Source organism: Amblyomma mixtum, chromosome 5, assembly GCF_055824585.1.
Source record: "Amblyomma mixtum isolate Tamu chromosome 5, ASM5582458v1, whole genome shotgun sequence".
NCBI classification, from domain to species: domain Eukaryota; kingdom Metazoa; phylum Arthropoda; class Arachnida; order Ixodida; family Ixodidae; genus Amblyomma; species Amblyomma mixtum.
This window is the reverse complement of record NC_143016.1, coordinates 83,373,210-83,394,676: the sequence shown is the minus strand read 5'-3', so window position 1 is coordinate 83,394,676 and position 21,467 is coordinate 83,373,210. Positions and strand designations below refer to the sequence as shown.

At 52.3% G+C, this 21,467-nt stretch overlaps 1 protein-coding gene and 1 non-coding gene across 2 annotated transcripts in view; one reads left to right on the top strand and one right to left on the bottom strand.

Annotated features, from left to right (window-relative positions):
• The window catches only part of Egfr (epidermal growth factor receptor), a 197,688-nt gene extending 176,711 nt beyond the window's left edge, over positions 1-20,977 (bottom strand). Inside the window, exon 1 of the mRNA XM_089545364.1 lies at positions 20,758-20,977. Within this exon, the coding sequence (XP_089401490.1) occupies positions 20,758-20,842 (85 nt within the window). The 5' untranslated portion in view covers positions 20,843-20,977. The remainder of the gene's footprint in view (positions 1-20,757) is intronic.
• TRNAE-CUC (transfer RNA glutamic acid (anticodon CUC)) lies at positions 399-470 on the top strand. The gene has a single exon. It is a non-coding gene; the product is annotated as a tRNA-Glu (tRNA).
• Positions 20,978-21,467: the final 490 nt, after the last annotated feature.

The following is a 21,467-nucleotide window of genomic DNA, read 5'->3' as shown; positions in this document are numbered from 1 at the left end:
CGGAAATTTCGACCACCTGGGGTTCTTTAACATGCACTGACATCGCACAGTACACGGGCCTCTAGAATTTCTCCTCCAAAGAAATTCCAGCCGCCGCGGCCGGGATCGAACCCGCGTCTTTCGGGTCAGCAGCCGAGCACCATAACAACTGAGCCACCGCGGCGGCTCTACCGAATTTTCATTTTTCGTGGAACTGCAGAGAAATACTTTGGCGAAAGCAGCAGTGCCTGCAGAGCATACAGACAAAAGCAGAAAGGTAAACTGCGTAAGCCAAAATTTTATCTTAGCTTATTACGTCGATCCTTTCTAACAGGCTAGTCCAAATACACCTGTGGTGCAATGGTAGTGTTACACCCTCCGACTAAACTTCTAGCTCGTTTTTGCCGCCAAAATCCATCTCCGGCATGGTCTAGTGGTTAGGATACCTGGCTCTCACCCAGGAGGCCCGGGTTCGATTCCCGGTGTCGGAACAAGTTTTTTTTTTTTTTTTTAACCCAAGTAAACTTTTTGTTGCCGTGTCCAAAGAACCTCATGCGGCTGCCGTAAACGGCACTCTACCTAGATAATGCCACCAGCAAGACATACACGCCGGACCACGATCACATATAGCTTCCTCTCTTGCCTCCAATGACACACACACGCATAGGGGGGGGGGGGGGGGGGGCGCAATTAGAGAGACAAACGGCAATTTAACTCATTGTTGACGCCAGCACGAAGCAGTACATTCCTTGACCGCGGGCGTCCTTGATGCGACGAACAGTGGCCACCGAATCATCACGTTTCCGACAACTGGCGCAGCGCATAACGTTACCTCAAGCTATCCAGCATGCTGAATTATTAGACGAGTCTCACATGGCCTCTGCATGGGGCTGGACTGCAGACCGCGAGTTCGGCTTGCATGTGTCCCCGTGGTTTCCTTCACTTACGCCTTTCCACACGAGCTCCAGAACGCGATACTAATGTTACGCAGCATGAAACTGGCCAGCTCGAAACTAATTCAGCATGCGCAGCGGGCAAGCAAATGCTGAAACAGTTATCATTTCAACAAGAGCGATGAGTGAGCGACGAATACGATATAACTGCGCTATTCTTTTTCTCTCTCCTTCCTTTTCACTCCCTTCACAGCTTTCATCAAAGCGCGGTCCTGCACACCGTGGTTCGCTCATAACGAGAAAGTTAATGTGCCCTTTCATGATCTCACCTTACCGAAACTTCCTTACGGTTTCGGTTAGGTTCTCGATCATTTCGCGTACTCCCCAAGCATCCGCGCAGGCTCATCTTTCAACAATCTGCGCCACGCGTCACGTGGTACAAGGAACGCGGTTTCCGAGTGCCTAAACGCCCAGCCCCCGGGTCATCTTCAGCACTGTGTGCAAGCACCCAACCCGCACACATCCCGCGTGGCTACTCTTTCCACGTCTACGGTGCACAAGCGGGGCTGCTGGTGGCTCGACATCCGGACATCCCTCGCACGACGACACCGAGGCCACATCAGTCACCAACCGCGCCGCGCAAAAGCGTATGCAGAGGCTTCAGCGTCGGCAGGAGCGGCGGGACTCCGGGGCGCTTGTTCCCAACCCCCGGCCGCGGAAGCCGCGGGCAAGGACCTCGCCCTTCGGTTCCTCGGCACCCTGCAGCCTCCTCCAGCGGTGCCCCGTGCTCATCCGGCGGCATCCCGCTGATCATCGCGGGCGCAGCACTCTCGTCCAGCGCCTCTCCTGTACATGCGGAAGATAGAGAGGCTGGGGGAAGGGAGAGAGTGGTGCGCACTTCCTCGCAAGATCTGCGCCCCCAGCTTCCCTGGGGCTCACTCCTTACGCGCACCGTAGCGGAAGAGAAAAAGAAAAACTAAAAAATGGGAAGGAAACAGAGGGCGTTCAGATCCTTCGCTTCCTGTGTTCTCGTCTCCGACGATTAATAGAGCCGAGGACGGACGCGCTGCTCAAAATGCCGCGGACGGCATAAGCCGTTGAACGAGCGAGGTGAGCGGGAATCTTCATCCTCCAACTCTTCGGGCCTTCGGTCACGCGCGAGCTGTTTGCCTAAGCTTAAAGTGAGTGTGATGCGGGAACCGCCTTCTTCCTGCCCAGAGGCGACACTTCAAGGCGCCAAGTGCAGCCGCAATGCACCCTCGAGGTAATCCTTCACACACCTCCGCATCCGGCAACAACAGACAGAATATGCGAACGAATCGTAACAGGCACCAAAGACACGGCACCGTGGTTTTGAACGCTCGCTCGACGAGGATAGAGGGCACCGCTCACGATGCCGGCAGCGTCAAGCCAGATGTCACCATATCAGATGCTGGGAAATTACAGGTCTGTCTGTCTTTTCATGAAATAAAGAAAAAAAAAACACATTTCCGACCCCCCGACCCCCTCCTCTCCCCCTTCCCAGCAAGCGGGTGCAGCCATTCTCACGTCCCGTCCTCTACGATTCCCATGTCCCTGACCAATGCGAGTCCACTTTGGGACAGACTCACTTCGACCACACTGACCACATATAGGGCACATTTTCGAGCGCACACGTGGCTGTATATCTGAACGCTCCGTAACAAAGAAAAAAAATCCTCATGACACAGTTTTATAAGAATGACGAAGCACCACATCGTCCGCATATGCAAGCAAGTTAGCGACTTCAGAGCGGACGATGCATCAAAGCACGGACAGGCAACAATGAAGCAAAGTCAACCGGGAAGGCCAAGGTATATGTGAGCGCTTGTGAAAGCACCACACACTCGCGCCGGAGAAAGCCTGGCCCCACAGGTACCAATAGCACGTCGCGACGCCTTTCTCACGGCAGCGGCATGAATGAGTTTGCTCACTACGACAAACTATACCGCGCGACCGCTTTATAGCTCTTCGCGGAGCCATTCACACGTCTTCGGCGGGCGCGCACGTTGCGCAAGACACACACAAGGTATACGCAAACATTACGCTACGCACGGTGAGGTTAGAAAAAAAAAAAAGGCGACAAACAAACGAAAGGATGAGCGCCGCCGGGTGTACGGAGGAGACGCTCCCATGTTGTGAAAAGGGACGAAGCAATAGCGCCCCGCATGCAAACACCATTGTGCAGCTCGCGTGGATGTCGCAGGAGTCGCAGGACCGAGAAGACGCGAACCCTACAAAGATGGCCGCACCCTACGACAGATGGCGCCAAGATTCGAAGAACAAAGGGCGGGCACCAGCGTGAGCAGGGGGATACGGCTGCCCTTGATTTCTTCTCCCGCATGCGAGAAAAAGAGCGCCGGTTGAAGAAGAGGGGGAGGGAAGAAAGACGGAAGAAGGAGTTCACGGAGCTCGCCAAGAACAACGAGCCCCAACGCGAGCGAAAGCGAGAGAGCTGGAGGACCAGCGGCCGCGCATAATTTGTGCGTCTCACGCAACGGCGCCGTCCCAAGTAGCAGCATTAGGGAAGCGCCGCACAATGGCCGCAAGGCCCTGCGACGCCGCGCACCGAAAAGCGAAAGCCCCGACAGTGCTTATGACGGCGTGCGCGAATCTTGGAGAAAAAAAAAAGAAAGAAACGCTAGGCTACGTGCAGAAGAACAAAATTATAAACGTAGTCACGAGATTTCTGGTCGGACGGGAACCATTCTCGGTTCGCGGGCTGCGGTGAGAAACGGAGGGTTCAAACCTTCCGAAGCGCGGGATCGCCGCCCCGAATGGCTGGCGAGAGAAAGGCAGGAAGGAAGGAGGGTTCGAACCCCGCCTCCCTCTGCGCAAGGGGTAATTGACGCCCAAGGTCACGATCGGTGTGCCCGTGCGTGCGGGTTCTGCCCCGGAGCGTGGTTCCCACGACGCGTGCATGCGCAATCCTTTCGCTTTCCTGTCTTTAGCTCTTTCTTCTTTCGCCCGCTTTAAAACGAGTACGCGCGGTGCGTGCGCGCCCGACACAAAGGTCCACGCTTTGTTTTGCGTCCGAGTTGAAGCTGTCCGAGTTACGTAAGGGGTTCGGAGGAGGCGCGTCGCGGAACTGCAGCTTGTGACGCAACTGGTGTCGCCGGCTGAAATCATGATTTTCTGCGGCCGAGTCAATGGGAACGTTCTACTTTGCAGCGAGGGAACTGTGTCCACGGAACTTCCGAGGATTTGTAATAACATTAATAATTCGCACCTGCACTTTTAAGCGGAAACGTTACAGTTATTGCACATCACATGCCCTTCTAGAAACCCTCTTTCATAGAGCAATGGCCCTGGTAATTCGTCTTCACTGAGATCCCACAGGTCGTTCCTTACATCGAGAACTCCTCATCTAATATTACAAGCGTGTATCAAAGAAGTTGCAATGCAGGTTCGTCAAGTCCTACAAGCGTGTATCAAAGAAGTTGCAATGAAGGTTCGACAAGTCCTGTTTGCGGAAAAGAAAGATCGGTTCTTCCGCAGCCCTCGGCAGTAAAACTTACTCGTTAGGGACGTTGGCTATAGCTTCGCGATTCCTGTCCGTAAGCGCCGTCCTACCGGCCAACACATGGCCTGCAGCACAGCACATGGCCTCCACCAACGCGCGCAAAGCCAGACACTAGCTCCACATGCGCGCCGCGCCACAGCGGTACGCAGTGCACACATGATGCGGCCAGGAGCGCAGAGTTGGATGGCGCGCAACAAGCAGCGCGCGCGTTCCGACGCGAATGCCACCACCAGCGGCGTGCGACTCGAGTTACGAGCGGGGGGCGAATTTGCGGCTCCGGAGAGGAAAGAGCGGCCGTTGCTCGTTAGCCGGTGTGCGGAGGCCAACGCGAAGGCGACGCGGACCTCCCGGACGAGAAGCAACGCGGAGATCGGACGAGCACTGACGGTTCCTTACTGTACAAGCGCGCTAACTTGCATCGAGCGACGGAACCAAGAACACAGAATCGACCCCTTGACAACACCGCCAGTCCGCGCAAAGACCCCAGCGCGAGAGGGGAATTCTCAGATGACGGCCGCCACGATGGAGGCAACGGGGGAGGGGGCAACACGACCTTCGGGGGGGATGCACCGCGATGTCTGTGGCATGTGCGCATACGTCGGCGCGCCACGCTGTCGCAAGGAGGGGTCTGGGAATAAAACAAAACAAACGCGCCCTCTCTCTCACATGTTGCGCATCTGGATAACAAAGCTGACGCGCCGACGGCTCGTGGCCAGCGGTCCAGAGGTGCCGCGTACTCGTATTCGCGTTTGTGCGGGGATATATATCCGTCCTCGAGGTAGATAAGAAATGTGCGCGCCGCCGCAACAGAGTCTGTCCCGTCACGCTATATTTCACTGAAGCATCAGATATCTTCGGGTAGCGCGAAACATGCTAAGCACAATTTCACCCAGATAAAGGAACGGACAGAATGCTAAATCTAGTATATGGTCATTTTCATTGGTTACAGCTTCACTGAGCGCGCGCGGGTTTTGGACTGTGCCGCACAAGCGCAGAACAGTAAGTTGCCTGTTCGACACCAGCCAATTAAAACGCCGCTGCCACAGCCCCAGTGGAAATATGGCTGCGCCCAGGAGGGTAGATTTGAAAACCTCTATAGGCTACGAACAAAAGAGTAATCTACGCATCGGCATTGAATGGTTTATGGCCGTTTTAACGTCCCAAAGCGACTCAGCTATGAGGGACGCCGTAGTGAAGGGCTCCGGAAATTTCGACCACCTGGGGTTCACTGACATCGCACAATACACGGGCCTCTAGAATTTCGCCTCCATCGAAATTCAGCCGCCGCGGCCAGGATCTCGGGTCAGCAGCCGAGCGCCATAACCACTGAGCCAGCGCGGTGGCATGCATCGGCATTCAAGAAAGAGAAATTGATTTCTATTCATACCAACCACATCCACGTTAGCGCAAGCTTATACGCACAGAAAACAGTGGCACGAGTTTACTCATTTACGAGCTGCACATATTTGCGAATAGCACTGTTCAGCAGAAGAGAAAGAGCAATAAACGAAAAACCCCAACAGAACGAGGATTGGCTAATAGCTTGCGCCATACACTGCAGTAAGGTGAAAGCTATTAGCTGATCCTAGATGTCAGGCATGCATAAAATATATATCATACATTAGAATCGAACTGCAAACAAGCAAAGCGTTTGTTGATACGAAACAAGGAAAAACAAGCTGAAAAATAAAAGCGAGAAGTAAAACTGAGTCGCACGGAGCGAATTAATTGCTTTATCTTATGAGTCCGCTCGAGCTTATCACGCGCGAATGCGGATTGCCTGCCCGCACATTTCACTGTCGACATTGGTGTAGCAACCGAACACACGCGTGCTAACCCGAGCTTCGCTTGATATCATTGAGCAGGATTACACAAAAGAAAGCAATAAGAGCGATTACCGAGAACTGCTGAGAGAGCACATCTCCCATCTTTCGTATCTGTACTGGTGTTGAAACTAATGGATTGTTGAGCTGAGAGGCGAGTTTGGACGAGAGCTTCCCGCATTTCAGACCGGCTCGCCGACAATTAACTCGCAGTTTGTTCGGCTTCCAACTGCGTGCATGTATTTTGCTTCACCTATATAGTCGAGGTTGATTTTCACCTTTCTCGTCGCTGCTAATCACGCATAATGCTTGCAGTAGTTCGATTTCCGGCTACTCGGATAGCCATTTCGTGGATAGCCATCAGTAAGGCCGCATGAGTACAGATGTCGGTTCTCGCCGCAACCCATTCGCGCCTCCGGCAACAACGCGGGTTTTTCACGGACACAGAGACCTGGAACCGAAAGACACGCTCGACGAACGTCGAGACTGTGGATAGATAGCAAAACGAGTAGTCCGGTCGCGCCCATTTGACGTACGTACGTGTTGCAGCATATCGATCAAATCTGATCGATAAAGCACCCCTCCTTCTCCCCGCCTCCCCCCTCAACTCCGTTTATACACGATTCGCGAATAACGAACCGGTTCGTGTCCGCAGTGAACGAATGACTTCGAACGGAGACTTTCTCCGCTCTTTGAGCATCCGTAAAGCGGCGAAAAGCACGATCGCCAAGACTTTCCGCAATGTACATTTTCTTAGACTATTATTATTTCTTTGTCGTCTCTGTGGTATTGATGACGTTATATTATAGGCGCCAAGTGCACCAGTTGGGCGCGGTACCGTTACAACGAGCAGCGTATGGTAACAGAGATCACGATCCGTCGATCGCAATCCACGTGGTCTATATATATTCACAGGCAAGCCAACAAAAGCACCACGTTTGCGCTTGTATGTAGCCAGGCGCAACCTAGGCAAGCGCGCGCCGAAGAGAAGTAGCTGCAGCACTCAGGCGAGCCGCCGACACGCTCGCAATAATCAGCGGCGCGTGGATCGTTCGTCTTACTTTGCGGGGCCGCATCCGCGGTCGTCTCTCTGCGACGCGTGTGTACACCGCGAGACGCGCGCCAACGAGAGATTTCCTGGGTGCGTGGCTGGCAAGCGTCGTCTCCGAAGGGCCGCTCCTGCCCATCGGCGCCGCGTCGGCTGAATGACACGCGCGCGCAGCCCCCCTCCCCCGTCAATTGGAGCCCATCAGCAGAAGCTGGCACGCGCCCCTCGACAGAGACGGCGAACGGGGCTGTCTGCGTGCGAGCTGCGCGTCGACAGCGGAGAACCGGACAGGCAATCTGCGGGGCAGAGACAGGCGCATTCGCTGTGTACTCTGCAACCGCATCGACGACTCAAGCCATTCACGAGGGATTACGGCACTCTCGTCCAACTCTTATGTGAAACGCATTCCACGAAGGGCAGGGATCTGCGCGCAAAGAGTGACGTAGTGATGACAGCGAGTGGACGAATGAAGATGCGCGATAGACACGCGTGAGACGCGAGCAAGCGAGTTGAGTATGCATCTTTTGCATTGCGACTACTGTGCGAGGGAGACGGCGCCTGCGTCGTTATGCGACGCGTGAGCGAAATCAACCGTGATCGCCTGCTGGCCGATGGCAGTGTTACCTCCAAGCAGAGGTCACGTGACCACACTGGAGTGGAAGGAGCGGGCGAATTTATGGGCAACTCTTGAGAAGGTGGCGGTTGCGGAGGTACTTCTATTTGCACAATGTAACTGGACGTTTCTTGGTCGAAAAAAAACAAAAAAAAACTGGAGGGTACTAAAGTTCCGCCTCAAGGGTACGACGCGATAGAGTAATGGGTTAATTACCACTGTGCAGAAGGTCATTCTCTACTTCACATTCATAGATCCCTCGGAGTCCTCATACTACTCCTTGCGCAGTGGTGCAGCGGTTAAGCGATGCGCCACTGCCCTGCAATGGCAGGTGCTCCCAGCGGTGGGCTTTGTGCTGACCAGGTTGCCTTTTCCGAGCGACCAATCATTAATTTAACTGCCGCATGCCACGATGGGCAGTCTGCTCACTATCCGTTGGGCCGGTTGCAATGGCGCCTCAAGGTCACGTGACCCAGGTGACCCACCTGCCTTCTGGGTTGCTCTCTGGGCACCACCTGCCAGAGTCATACCCACGATTTTTAGCTCACAACGCCGACACCGGATTTTCCCGTCAGCGGGGCATTTAACGCTTTCGCTTAATAAAAGGGAGTCAGAGCGATTTTCCCACACAAAATTTATCTCATCTCTGCCTCCCGTGTGCGGTTATTTCATGCTGTTTTAAGCATGTGAACCGCACCAATGGAATATAGCAAATATGTGTAGTGCAGGAACCGCAGTAAAACCTTAGCTATACCTACCACATTCCGCCGCCTTACGCGAAGAGTTTTGCCCCATATTTGCACGAAATTCTACGCACACAAACTCAGTGCCCCCTCTTAGGAGGAGCGGCTCACCAACTGTGTACTCGCAAACCAGCGTAATGTCAGGCGAACTGGGCCGATAAAGGTGGCCTCCGTCAACGGATCCCGAACCGGGGGCTCCACTCGGAGAGTTTTGTTGACTTTAGACCAAAGATCGTAATTTCACTCACTCAACCCAATGCACGAAATCTCTGCGATCGCTCAGAGCCCACCAAGTGCCCCCACGACATCAAGCGAAGAAATATCGGCGCAGACGCGCAATGGAGCAAGGCACTCCTCAGTGGTTAGACTAGTTCAATTTGCAGACTGCGTAGTACATTCGCTGGTACTGGAAGAACCGTGGATGGGTCTCTGCGGGGGCAAAAAAAAAAAAAAGATCTAAAAGACGTCGTCGCGCCGTCCCGTGCGTGCAGCAGCGGGGTTTCAAATTAAGCGAAGGCGCCCAGCAAAAACAACGCCCGGTTCCTCGCATGGCGGATGGGACGAGGAACGACGAGAGTGTGGTCGCACGACCCGTGCGTCTCACGGGCACGCACGCACGCACACAGTGCTATGGGTGAGAGATGCGAGAGGAGGAAGAGAGGAAGGCGTCCGCGAAGCAGTCGCCGTACCTCCTCCTCCTCCCCTCTGCACGCGGCGGGCATAAAACGCATGCTCCTCAGGAGGGGACACAGCGTAGAGCAAGTCTTCCGAAGCTCGCGAAATGGGGGGGGGGGGGGGGGGGGGGGGGCATGGGCGAAATGCTAAGAAATAAAACGGAGCCCTTAACCGCCGAGAGAAAGATGGAGGGAAGGAATGAGACGGAGAAGAAGCAGCAGCAGGGGGGAAGGAAGAGGCGGACGTCTTTTTTTCCCACGAAGCCGCCGTCTGGCGCGGTGGTTCGGGTCGCGAGGAGGAGGTCCGTCTTTCTTGCTCTGCCTGCGCCTCACGGTTACCTCCTCCCTTCCTTTTGCCCCCATCTCGGAGGAACAGCGGCGGAGTTTTCTTTAAATCGAACGGAGAAGGGGGGCCAAGAAGCATGCGTGAAATATGCCCAGCTTCACTGCACGGTGATGCACGCACCCCCCCCCCCCCCCCTTTCCCCGGCCTCCCCACCGGTGCAGCAGCGTCTTGGCGGCGTCTGTGTTGCGCTCTCTCCCCCAGGCGGATTCCCCGTGCCCTCGGGGGATGCCCCCTGGGCGCCGAGAGAAGAGACCGATGCCGGTCGGCGGGTCCTGCACCGAGAGCCGTGATTCCTCCTCCCCCCCCCCCCCCCCCCCCCCCCCCTCTGCCGCATGGTCGTACCCCCTGTGGAAGGCGCCGAGACCCCGGGGTGAGGGACCAAGGAGTCCTGCTGAGGAGGAGAAGGGGGGGGGGGGGAGCATCTAGAAGAACCGAAGCCCGACCCCGAAGAAGCCAGCAGTCTTCCCTGCGGAGTGGCGCGCGCGCCATGTGTGGGTCAAGAGCGGTCGGCCGAAGGACGCAGGGCCGCGACTCGAGACCAGGAGGAGGGATTTGGGGCTTTGCGAGAAACATCCTGCTCCCTTCCTGGACGCTCTTTTCACCGCGTCCTCATCCGGGGACTGTCCGCCGGGTGGGCACGACGCTGTTAAAACAAACTCTGCACCTTTACACCATCCCTAAAGAGAATGAACAAGAGCCGGACTTGCACTTGTTTGTTTATCTTTTTTTTTTGCGGACGCTTCACCAGCGGAAAGCGCGCCATCAGGCTATCCCAGAGATGGCGCAAATCAAGAAGCCAAGCGGCTAATCCCTGGAATGCGATCCCCTAAATCCAGAGACACAGTCCTAGCGAAACAAGAGCATGTCGCCAAAGTTCGGCAATTTCGACAGCAGTATCGTCCGAAGCGGCTGAAACCGACAAAATTTCCTTATTACCCATGCGAGGCAGGCGCCAACTGCTGAAGGCGCTAAACGGACACGGGAGCTCCCACCGAATATCAGCCGCATTCTGGCAAAAGAAAAACAAAAAAAAAACGTAAGAAAGAAACCAAAAAATTATGTTGGAGTATACAGGGGAGGTGGGGGCAGAGAAACTACGCTCACAGTCAGTCCGCGGTTAGGGTTCTCCGGAGGGTGTTGGGTTAGGCCGCACCAAACAGGGAGCGCGTGGCAAGTCGTGGAGGAACCACTATACCTGTACTAGAGAACCCAAAAAAGAAAAAAGAAGGCAAGAGGAAAACAAGGCCCAAAGAGGAAGAGGGCGGGCGAGGTGAATCCTGCGGCGTTTCGGCCTCAACCCCATTGCCTAATGGGCAAGAAGAAGACGCGGAGTGAGATGTGCCGGCGGTGGACAGACAACTTCCTGCTGCACGCCGGGTCACGGCTTGAGCTGGCCCCGACACGCCGCTTCATACACACACGCGCGCGCCTTCACCGCTCTTCGCATCCTTCCGTGCCTGCAGATGTACTGCAGCGCTCGCAAAACGCGCGCTGTCGGGGGACCTCCTCCTCACTCTGCGGCTCGGGTATACGCACGTTTCACGTAGGCACACCGGTTAACCCGTCCCTGCCCTTTGCGTACCCTCGTCTCCCTCTTTCGCGAGAATTTCGTGAATTTCTGCAGTGAATGGTGCCACGGAAGGCACGCTTCCCATTCGTGGTTACTCTAGGCTTAACTATAAGCAGCTTGTATTTCCAAGAAGGTCGAACAAAATATGTGAACCGAGATGTTTTGGTTCTCTAGCCTTATTCATAGCGGCTTTTTCATTTTTTTTTTGCGTTTTTCAGCGAACAACATAGCGGCCTTTCTTGTTTCTTTTTTTCGTTTTTGAGAGAACAAGCGACTGCCACGAAAGCTATCACATTCATGGTGACGCTGACTGTACAAACGATCGAACAGTTTGACAATTCGTGTTCTCCGTGATTGATAGTGATTACCCTTACGAAAATGGATATTGAATTTTTGATGTATTTATGATACATTCATGGTGAAACCTCAGATATTAATCCCAAACGCAACATCTGTAGTGTTGAATTCATGATGAATTCTTGATGAGTTTTTGTATTAACTTTCCTGATGCTAAAAAGACAAGTTTTTCAGCACAAGTAGCTATGCATGAAGACTCCAGAGAAGCAGCAGCGATGATCCCTTCAGGGAATTCTTCCTTTTTCAGAGATACTTGAAGAACCGAAATTTTTATTTATTTTTATTTTATTTTTTATTTTTTGCAAACCATTGCATGGGAAAGCGGACAGCAATAAGGTTTTTTTTTTTTTTAGGGGGGGGGGGGGGGGTGTCCAATTAAGGGCGTTTTCAGTTATTGCACGGAACATCTGCTCCCGTCACTACCTGAAATCAATGCTATAGTGTCCCTGTAATACCCTTTCACTGAGTAATTTAGGTAACGCTTATGGAACTTTGACTTATACTCTATAGTGTTGAAAAAATGGTACAACCATAAAAAGAAAATGTTGCAGACAACAAGTCTATTTTAAGTACCTACTTCAAGCATCGTGCCAGACATTTTTTTCAATTGCATCTGCAGGGATGATATACGTCGCCTAACATAATTTCGCGGTCAAATCTCTTGGTTTGTACACCTGTTGTAGGGTAGAAAGTCCACACGGCGATTAAATTCTTTCAGAAAACTTCATTCATTAACAACTCCTCACTTACATTTGTTGGAAGCACGGAAGCGAAGCATGATGCCGCAGTAAGACAGCGATCAAATCAGGAGAATACATCGACGTGACCTTTTTCCCGTTGTACTCTGTAGTTTCCGATTCTCGACCTTGCATGCTGTTGCTTTCTCTTTTCAGAGTGCTGATGGACGCTGATCTAATACTTGCAGGATCTGGCCCTGGAGCGTTACTTCTTTCTTTCGGCGGGAGACGCACACATTAATGTTCCATGAATGTTAGAGTATGTTCCAGAGATATTTTTTGTGTAATGTTAATGAACCGCAGAAAAATTTGATATTAAACACATTTTAGTTTTATTCAGTGTCTAGGCATCATAAACCGTACCGAAATGCATAATGAACTTGACACGTACGCACTACACATTTACTGAGAACCTCAACAACAGAATACGCATCATGTCTTAATCAGAACGAATGCATCGTAAACTCAATGCATTGTTCATAAGAGATACCTAATGAATGTGGTATCTAAAGTCGTTGACTTAAATAAAGAAACTCATTACACACTTCCGTAGGGAATACAAACACTAGCGGACACCCACCGACGTATACGTGTGACCAATCGTGCACCTGAAGCACGCCCTCTCTATCTAACACGATAAAAATCGCTTAAAATAAAAATCGCTTAAAGCGTACACTTCTCTTTTATAGCAACCGGCGGTAAAGGCGGTTGCAGGTGCGCATTGGCTCATCGCGCATTTTTTTCAGACGCTTGCCCTCACAGTGCTCTGACTAACCGCCGACGCATTCAGGGGCGCCTGTACAGGGCGATATATACAGGAATAAGCACGACGCGCAAGCGTTCAGGCCTCGGCGCTGTTCAGCGAGTGACGCCCGCAGGGATGCGAATGACGAGGCCTGAAACCGTACACGACGTTCGCGTGCACGATGTTCCTCCAGTTGCACCGAACGACCGGCACATTTTTCGCTGTGCGCGTCATAAATCTCCGTGGCGGCTACGGGTAAACGAAGCGAGACAATAACGGCCTCCTTGCATATTATATACTGCAATGCACTTTCCAGCGATTGGTTTCTACACAGATAAGGATGAAGGTACGAGATAGAAAACACGGAGATATGACAGCTCCGCCGCTGCAATTACCTTTGCGCTGAGGGCTACTAGAAACAAATAGTGAAACCAGAGCGACGGTGACACATGATGCATGTAAGAACATGACACCACAGCGCATGCGCAGGCCGTCGATGGCACCAGCCCGCGCCGGCCCGACACCGGAAACTTGTGTGCTCTAAGGTTCGGCACGTCACAGATCACCGCAACCCCAAGGGATACGTCGAAGCAAGCTGCGACACCCCACTTCACTTCGATATAGGCCTCGCATATCGGTGCTACACACGATTATACGAGCGGTGCTCAATAAGCTTTACCTCCTGAGTGTTATAATAGTTACATTAAAACGAAATTATGGAACGAGCTGTTTCCCAGGTGCGTCATTTTTCTGTATAGTCCTCATCGCTGGTGATGCACTCGGCCACCATATGCGTATGGTCTATGTATGCCGTCGTACACAAGAACGAAGGTGGCTCTACTGTCTTACAGACCTTACATACAACCCGTGACTCGCGCCATCAGAGTAGGCTGGTTCCCCAATAAGAAGGAACACAAAAAGAGCTCGCGCTTCTTTTCCGACGAAGAGGTCACCCATTGGCGACGTCAACAACCGCCATTCTATAATTATCGATATACGCTTCCAAAAAACTTCATTGTGCTGATGGGCGCGGCTCTGCAGGCGCAGAAAGCGTGCCACCGGCAGTTGCGGGTCGTGTCGGAGTAAACAATGCCCACCTCGCCAGTCAGTCTTTCAAAGCGACGGTGACATATGGGACGACGCATTCCGGCGCGCTTCTTGTCACTTGCGCGCCCGAGTGAACACCGAGCAAAACGCGATTCCGGTGCGAAGGAGGGCGCCCGTACCATCCGTGAAGTACGCACCGCTCGATAATGTACGGATACATGCGTGCTTGTGCATACTGAGACGAACATGGCGGTCCACGCAACGTTGCAGACTTGCAGCATCTATCCATGCATGCACGACCGCTGGACGCGAGGCATGCAGAGTGGTATAAGTTTCAACAGATGTCATCAGAATATCCGCGCGCTCCTTGTCGGCACGCATGCACACGTCAAAGGAGGCGACATTTTAAAGCGACGCAAGCTCCTTTTGGCGATCTTCAGCTGGCCATATTCAGATGTGTGTCCGGTACGCAAGGGCATGCGCTAATACGTCAGCGCTTTCGACATAGGTTGTGCACACCGCAGGAAAAAACAAGCCGGCATCACCATGCAGATAAACGTATTATCATGCAGTTCGGCTGCTTAATCAAGGTCACGAGATCGAATCCCGGCCGAATTTCGATGGAGGAGAAATGCGAAAACGCCCTTCTGCTGTGCGATATGTCAATGCACGCAAAGGAACCCCAGGATGTCCAGATTAATACAGATCACTCCACTACGGCGTCCCTCATATCCAATTCATATAAGGACATAAGACTCCACATACCAAATCATACGAACAGAGAGGGGGAACGCTGAAGGCTCATAAAAACGAAACTATAGCACTCGGTCGGTGATACAAGCGACCTTTCGAGAAGTCACGGATAACATGGCGGGAAACAAAAACAGCAGACGCGATTAAACGCTAACTCCCGGGTGAAACTGCAGCATATACGCAGCAGAAAAGCCCATGATTTCTGTCGAGACTGTATTTATTTTCTACTTCATCTAAGAGTTCATCTTCTCATCGTCACTTTCTTCTGCTCACCTGGGTAACATGAATAAACTATGCTCCTGCCAATGCGGCCATGCATATATACTGTGTACGCTGATAAAGACACGGGTGGTCACTACTGTTATCCACGTAAGCCTAAACATGCACTGTCTGCAATCGAGGTGCGCTGAGAAGTGCCGACATAAAAACGTTGCCCCCGTAGTGCGCACGCAAAACTTGATCCACGAAAATCTGTTCTGAGGTCAGCATTACAAGTACGGACTTATGTATGACTGCATATACGAGCCTTCACCGACGGCACCTCGAATGGGCGGCACCAAAGGCGCCACTTGTACGGGGAGCGCGCGGAACTTGGGCTTCCACACAACGCGCTCCCGCCAAAAGACAAAGCGGCTTCCACACAGGAAACCGTCGCCGCTGTCAGGCAGCGCGCGGGCCGACAGAATACACTCTCTTCGGTGACAAGGGCCTGTTCTTCTTCACTACGGTCCAGAGGAGGCAACCACGCACTATGGGTGGGGGGAGATTCGACAGCGAGCCAGGAAAACTAGAGCAGAAACTAAAAAAAAAAAAAAAACAGCCGTCCGTCCCTAAAAGCCCTTTGTGCGCGAATCCCCGACAAAGCCGACGCACACTGAGGAGCGCAGCATGGCGCGGCACAGGCCGAAGGGTGCTCGAATTCTTCCCCGCGATTAGGCGCTGGCGACGGCGACGCCGGACCACACGGGCAGCGGTGCCAATTTTAGACGTCCTCTCACCGCGTGTACAGCATGCGCCATATGCAGACCAGCCAGGGACTCCGCCACGGGACTTCACCTCTCTCAACGCCCGTTACTCCTCCTCCCACTTTTTTTCCGCGTTTTCGAACGCTCTATATGCACCAAGGTACACGCCTCTCCAGCCCCTCCTCTTTCCTTATACGCGGGGGCATAGCGCAGCGAACCAACGGTCCATGCGCCGGTGCCAGCAAGACGTCCCTCACCGTAATGCTCCATCTGTCCGCCCAGAGAAGGTGCCTGCATAGTGTCCAAAATGGACGCCCCACGGAGATCCCCCCTCAAACAGAAAAAGAAAGGCGTTCGGCAGCGACCAGATAGTCGTCCTAATGGCTGGCGCTGGGGACTGCGCGATACGGACAAAGTGTACCGACAGCAGCAGGAACGAAGGAGACAAAGCGAAAGATGCGAGGACGTGGCTGGCGTGGTCAGGGGGGCGACGAGCAGCGGTTTGCCTCGCACAATCCGCGCGGCGAAGAGGAGTCCGCACTTTCGCGTGCATACGCCTCCGTCGTCGCGGTCACTAGTTTAGTTTTTTATATATGTATATGCGTCCTCCACGATAAAGGAAATGTCCGCGAGAAGAAGCGAGAAAACTGCGCGCCAGCTTCGGCAAAATAAAAGATGTCCCGGGACAAGAAGGCGGGAGAGGGGAGGCCATTGTTTCATATCTGGCGGAGAACAACAACAACGCCAAAAGCGAAGCAAGAAGGTAACTCGCCCTCTCCCCAAACTAAGGTAGAGCCAGAAAGACTGTCCCGCCACGCCGAGGTCCCGCAGTCTCATTGAGCAAAAAAAAAATAAAGAATAGAAAGAAGGGCTCAGAGCGCATGTGTCCTCTCCCGGCCCCCCTTTGTGCGATGTCTTCGTCGTGCTCCGCGGTCAAGCCGTCCAGAGCCAGCGTCCACAGCTCGTTCGTTCTGCTTTTCGCAAGCTCCGGTCTTCCTGGATGTTACACTGTACAAGGCAAGACTTCCCGCCGTGGCGTAGGTTCCGCAAAAGGTGCGTTCGCGACAGGCGGTTGCAAGTTCCGACGGCACTGCTATATACAGTCGAACCCGGACACTTACTACAACTGTATCAGGCAAACATAGAAAGTCGTGCGTCAGTTTTCTCCCTACATCCGCCTGTATAGTGAGAAAGTACACGACCTTACTTTTGGTTTCCCAGCTAAGTACAGAATGTCGTAAGAGTAAGGCGATACTATTAGCTTGGTCGAGAAAAATCAAGCATGAGTATAGTTTTTCCCCGAAGACCAGCAACTATTAACAGCGTTCCGGTGCGCTAAGGCAACTCACAAATCAAGCTCTCTATTCAGTGAGGCAAGGGAGTGCGCGTCAGGTTAGGCAAGGAACACTGCAAAATTATCGCATTGATGCACGAATGAACCTACGATGAACACTGGTCTCTGCTTCATCGATGCTCTGTGCCAGCTTCCCTAAAACCTATTTGCGATGATTTACAGTACTCTAGCAGTTATTACATGTATCATTTGTGCTACAGAGTACAGAATCTAATCAAGTACGGTTACAAAAACTGACGCCAAGTGACGCACCCGTACGCTGTGTTGAGCGAGTTGGGAGTAGTTCATCTTGAAGACCAGCTCTAAACAGACAAAACCCCAAACGAAAGAGAAGACGACACGGGCGCTATCCACGAATCGCTTCAACGAGGGATTGCTCTGAGGTTGCCATAAGTAAAGCGAAGGCCGCAGTAGGGTCCCAGGGAACGTTGAAACGATTCTGTTTCGTTGGTCTGTTTAGCGCTGTTCTTCAAGATGAAGCACCAGTGTCTAAAGAGCTTCCGATAAATTTAATGCGGACTTCGACTTTGACACATGCGACTAAAAAGGAGAGAGCAAAAAGAAAGAAACGAGAGAGAGAGAGAGGGAGAGAGAGAGATAAAAGAGACATCACTAAACAGGCAAAGAACTTTCTATGGGCATCGCAACCTTTGTCTCAATTAGGCATGCAACGTCAGGCAGATCATTATTCTCGAAAGTGAACTTAACGATGGGACTGTGAACAGCACATTCCGAGAAGCCTGCTTGTTTCAAATGATACAAAATTAGGCGCACGATAGTTAATCGCATAGAAATCCATCACGGACCTGTCAACGCGGGCAGTCTTCGATGACGATAAAGAAGGGTGAACGTTTGCTTCCCTCTCAACATCGAAGCAACAATCCCCCCCCCCCCCCCCCCCCCAATCATTAATAGCACTGCGGACTTCTAGAGCGATTCGAGGAGAGTAGCCGCGATAATAAAAGCAAAGACAACATAAACGTGATTGCCGAGCATTGATATAGTAGCAGTCGGGGCACATCAGCAAGAGAAACAAACCCACGCAGGGGCAACTCGGACAGGAGAATCGGGCTCCAGAAGTAGTGGGGTAAAGGGGGGAGGAGAGAGGGGGGATTGATGCGTAGCGCGTAAAAGGCGAGCGCTAGACAGGAAGGAAATAACCCACAAGAAGAAGCAAGAAGGCGAGCTTGAGACGACAGGTCGGCGCACGAAGAAAAGCAGCAGTGGCAAAAGCCGGTTTCATTGAAGACAGCGCTCGCTCCTCGCCGAAGAAGCGTACGCCCCGCTCCGGTGTAGCTCGACCGCCTCCCCCCTCCTCCCCAACGCCACACAACCTGGCTGCCGACAGGAGGGCGAACGAGAAGCGAGCAGGCAGCGGGCGCTTTTCCACGCGCGGACACCGGCTTTGCTTCTGCATTAACCTTCGCCTCTCCCCCCATTCTCCTCTCCTCTTCCTCCGTGCGCTCCCAGACAGGGCACCGCAAGCTAGCAATGAGCGAAGGAGAAACCGACAGCGATAAATAACGTTGCAAAATGGAGAAGGGGGGGGGGGGGGGGGGGGGCACCTCAGGAAACAGGGCCGTCAGTGGCGGCCCCCTTGCAAGGGAAAAAGAAATAAAACGGCATATCGCGATGGCCACTGCGACGAGAGAGGCGATCTTTCAGCGCCCGCTCCGATGGCATCGAGAGTGTGTAGAACACGCCGAGGCATGCTCGAGCAAACGAGTGACCAACAGAAAGAGAAGGGAATGTAACAGTTGTCACCGATAGGTGCGACTCCTTTCCACCATCTTCGCGCAGGAGCATGGATCAGCTACGTGGACCGCTCGTCACTTGCCGATTGCGGGAGTTCGCCACTTTCGGTTCGCACTGACACTGCTCGTCCGTTTCTTTTTTTTTTTTTTTCTCCCCCTCCATTCCTTTTGTCTGAGAGCACGGGCGTGGAGACGAACCCTTGAATTCTCAGCACACAGCGATAAATGAAAGCCAGCGAAGGTCACTGTCAAGTATTTGCAACTACCTTGCAAAGAAGCAAACTTCGTACGTACATACAGTGCTGACGGGCGCCGTCACGTGTACAACAGTGTCCACATTTTGCACAGACAACCAACTTACTGTCGTGTGATCATTCTATGGTGGCGCACAGCTGTTCACGGAACTTTCGCACCGTATGACGAACAAGGGACGCCCGCTGCCGAGCTCCATACACTGTGGTAAAAACCCTCTAATACGTCAATTCCATGAGCCTCGATAAAATCTGCTTCCTCGACGAAAATAAACTCCCCGGAAAATCTTTTGTGGGCGCCTTTGGGCGCATCGCGCAGCTGAAGCCGCCAGACATGCAGCTTAGCCAACACACAAAGACGACGGGCAGCATACCGTGTTGACCGTGGCTTGAATAATGTCATGAGACTGATTTAACTAATTGTTTCGCACTATTAAAGCTGCAACATGCATGCATAGAAACCACGAAAGCCGGCCATAAGTGAACTATTTTAAAGCTATTTGGAGTGAATGTTCCTTTTCCTCCAGAGAAAAAGTTTTCATATTGCTAGAAATATGACAAACGCAAAACGGTCCAATAGCGAGGAGCGTAACAGGAAGATACGCGCAAGATGTTCGGTGTACCAGAGGCAGGAAGAAAATGGAGCCTCCACAGTAGAGTAGTCTAAGGGGTATCCTTTGCGCAAATCAGACGGATTGTAAAATTTTTGGAAAGTCCACGCAATACCCACGCGACAAGAACATCGTCACAAAGAATGATAGCAGCCCATTTTGCGCACTCAAAATATATCTGACGCCGCTGGAGACGGTAAACTTGAGCTTTCTTTTTATGTAGTTCTTCGCGGACAGGAGTAATGAATAATGATATACTGTGCCAACAGGACGAAGAATCATGGGACACATGAAAAAGGATGATGCGATGCCGGTGAATAGTAACAAACAGTGCGTATTGCCATAGTTGTCCATAGACCATGTCTATTCTGGAGAATCCAGGTAACGCATACACATACCGGCTAAATCGGAAAATAGGGCCAGTTCGGTACACCCGTGTCTGGCAGCGCGAGGCTAAGGTAGGTTTCGGTGAATTTTCATTTCGCAAAATCAAGATTGACGTCGCAAAATCAAGAAAATAACTCAGCATGCCTTCGAAACAATCGGATACTGATGTAAGGTTGCTCCGTCATTCGCCGATTTGAAGATTTTAACGGTCGCATGCAATTCTAAAAAAGGTTAGCCTTCTAAAACACCGATCATTTCGACGACTGCTGAGACACAACTGTTGATATTGTGTTAACGAACAGTGCAACGAGATACGTCGCTACAAAGCTGTTGCTAGCGCACGGACTCTTGGGCAGCAGCACCTCGGACCAACGGCTTCGGGAGCTCAGGCAAACGGTTGCTCCTGATTAAAGAGAATCTTTTAAAGTCACCTGGCCGCTGCGAACTTTGTCCCCAGAGGTAAGCGTCTGCCGACGCCAGCCCGAGGAGTCCATTTAAGAGGACCAGCGTAGCGTGACAGCGGCCAGAGCAGCGGACCGTGACGGGAGCCACTGAAAGGGACTTGCCTTTTTCTTCCAAGACGCCGTGGACACTCGCGATGAGCCCTGCTGTGACGCCGACGACTACGAGAGTCCGCAAGAGTAAATCCATCGCAGCGATTCGGTGAATCCTGGGCACTATTGATCCACACACTGTCACGGGAGAAACATGCTCACTTTTGACAAGCACGAACCACCGTTGAAAATCGCCGCCGCTCGCGCTCACAAGCCACTTCTCCCATCCGCGCGCCGCGAATAGACGCCAACTTCTCTCCGTGTGTTTCCTCCTCGTCGAGAGGCGGCGCGACGGGCGGTGCTTGAAGAGAGTAGGTCCGCAGCGCAGGAAATGCAAAGCCCTCATTCGTGAATATATTAGCTTACGTTTTGAGCAAATTTAACTCTACAAATGCTACTAATAAACGTAAATGTTTTGTAACCGACTGTTTATTAAACAATATAATAATAAAAACTTTAGGTTTTAATTTTACTATGTTGTGCACCAAATTTGAATGTGGCTGGCTTTGATGTAGTATGTTCAGCAGCGCCAAAACAACAAAGTGGTTGCAATAATAATTTTAAAAGTTGTTGCTCGCATGTGTTCTCATGAATTTGTCCCCTCTCCATTTAACAAAAATTCTCAGAGACAATGTCGCTTTATCAACTCTTCTTTTTTTCTGCGAAGTGCAAAATTTTCGCGAAGGCAGGACGGCGAGTAGAGAACGTACGGAAACTGGAAC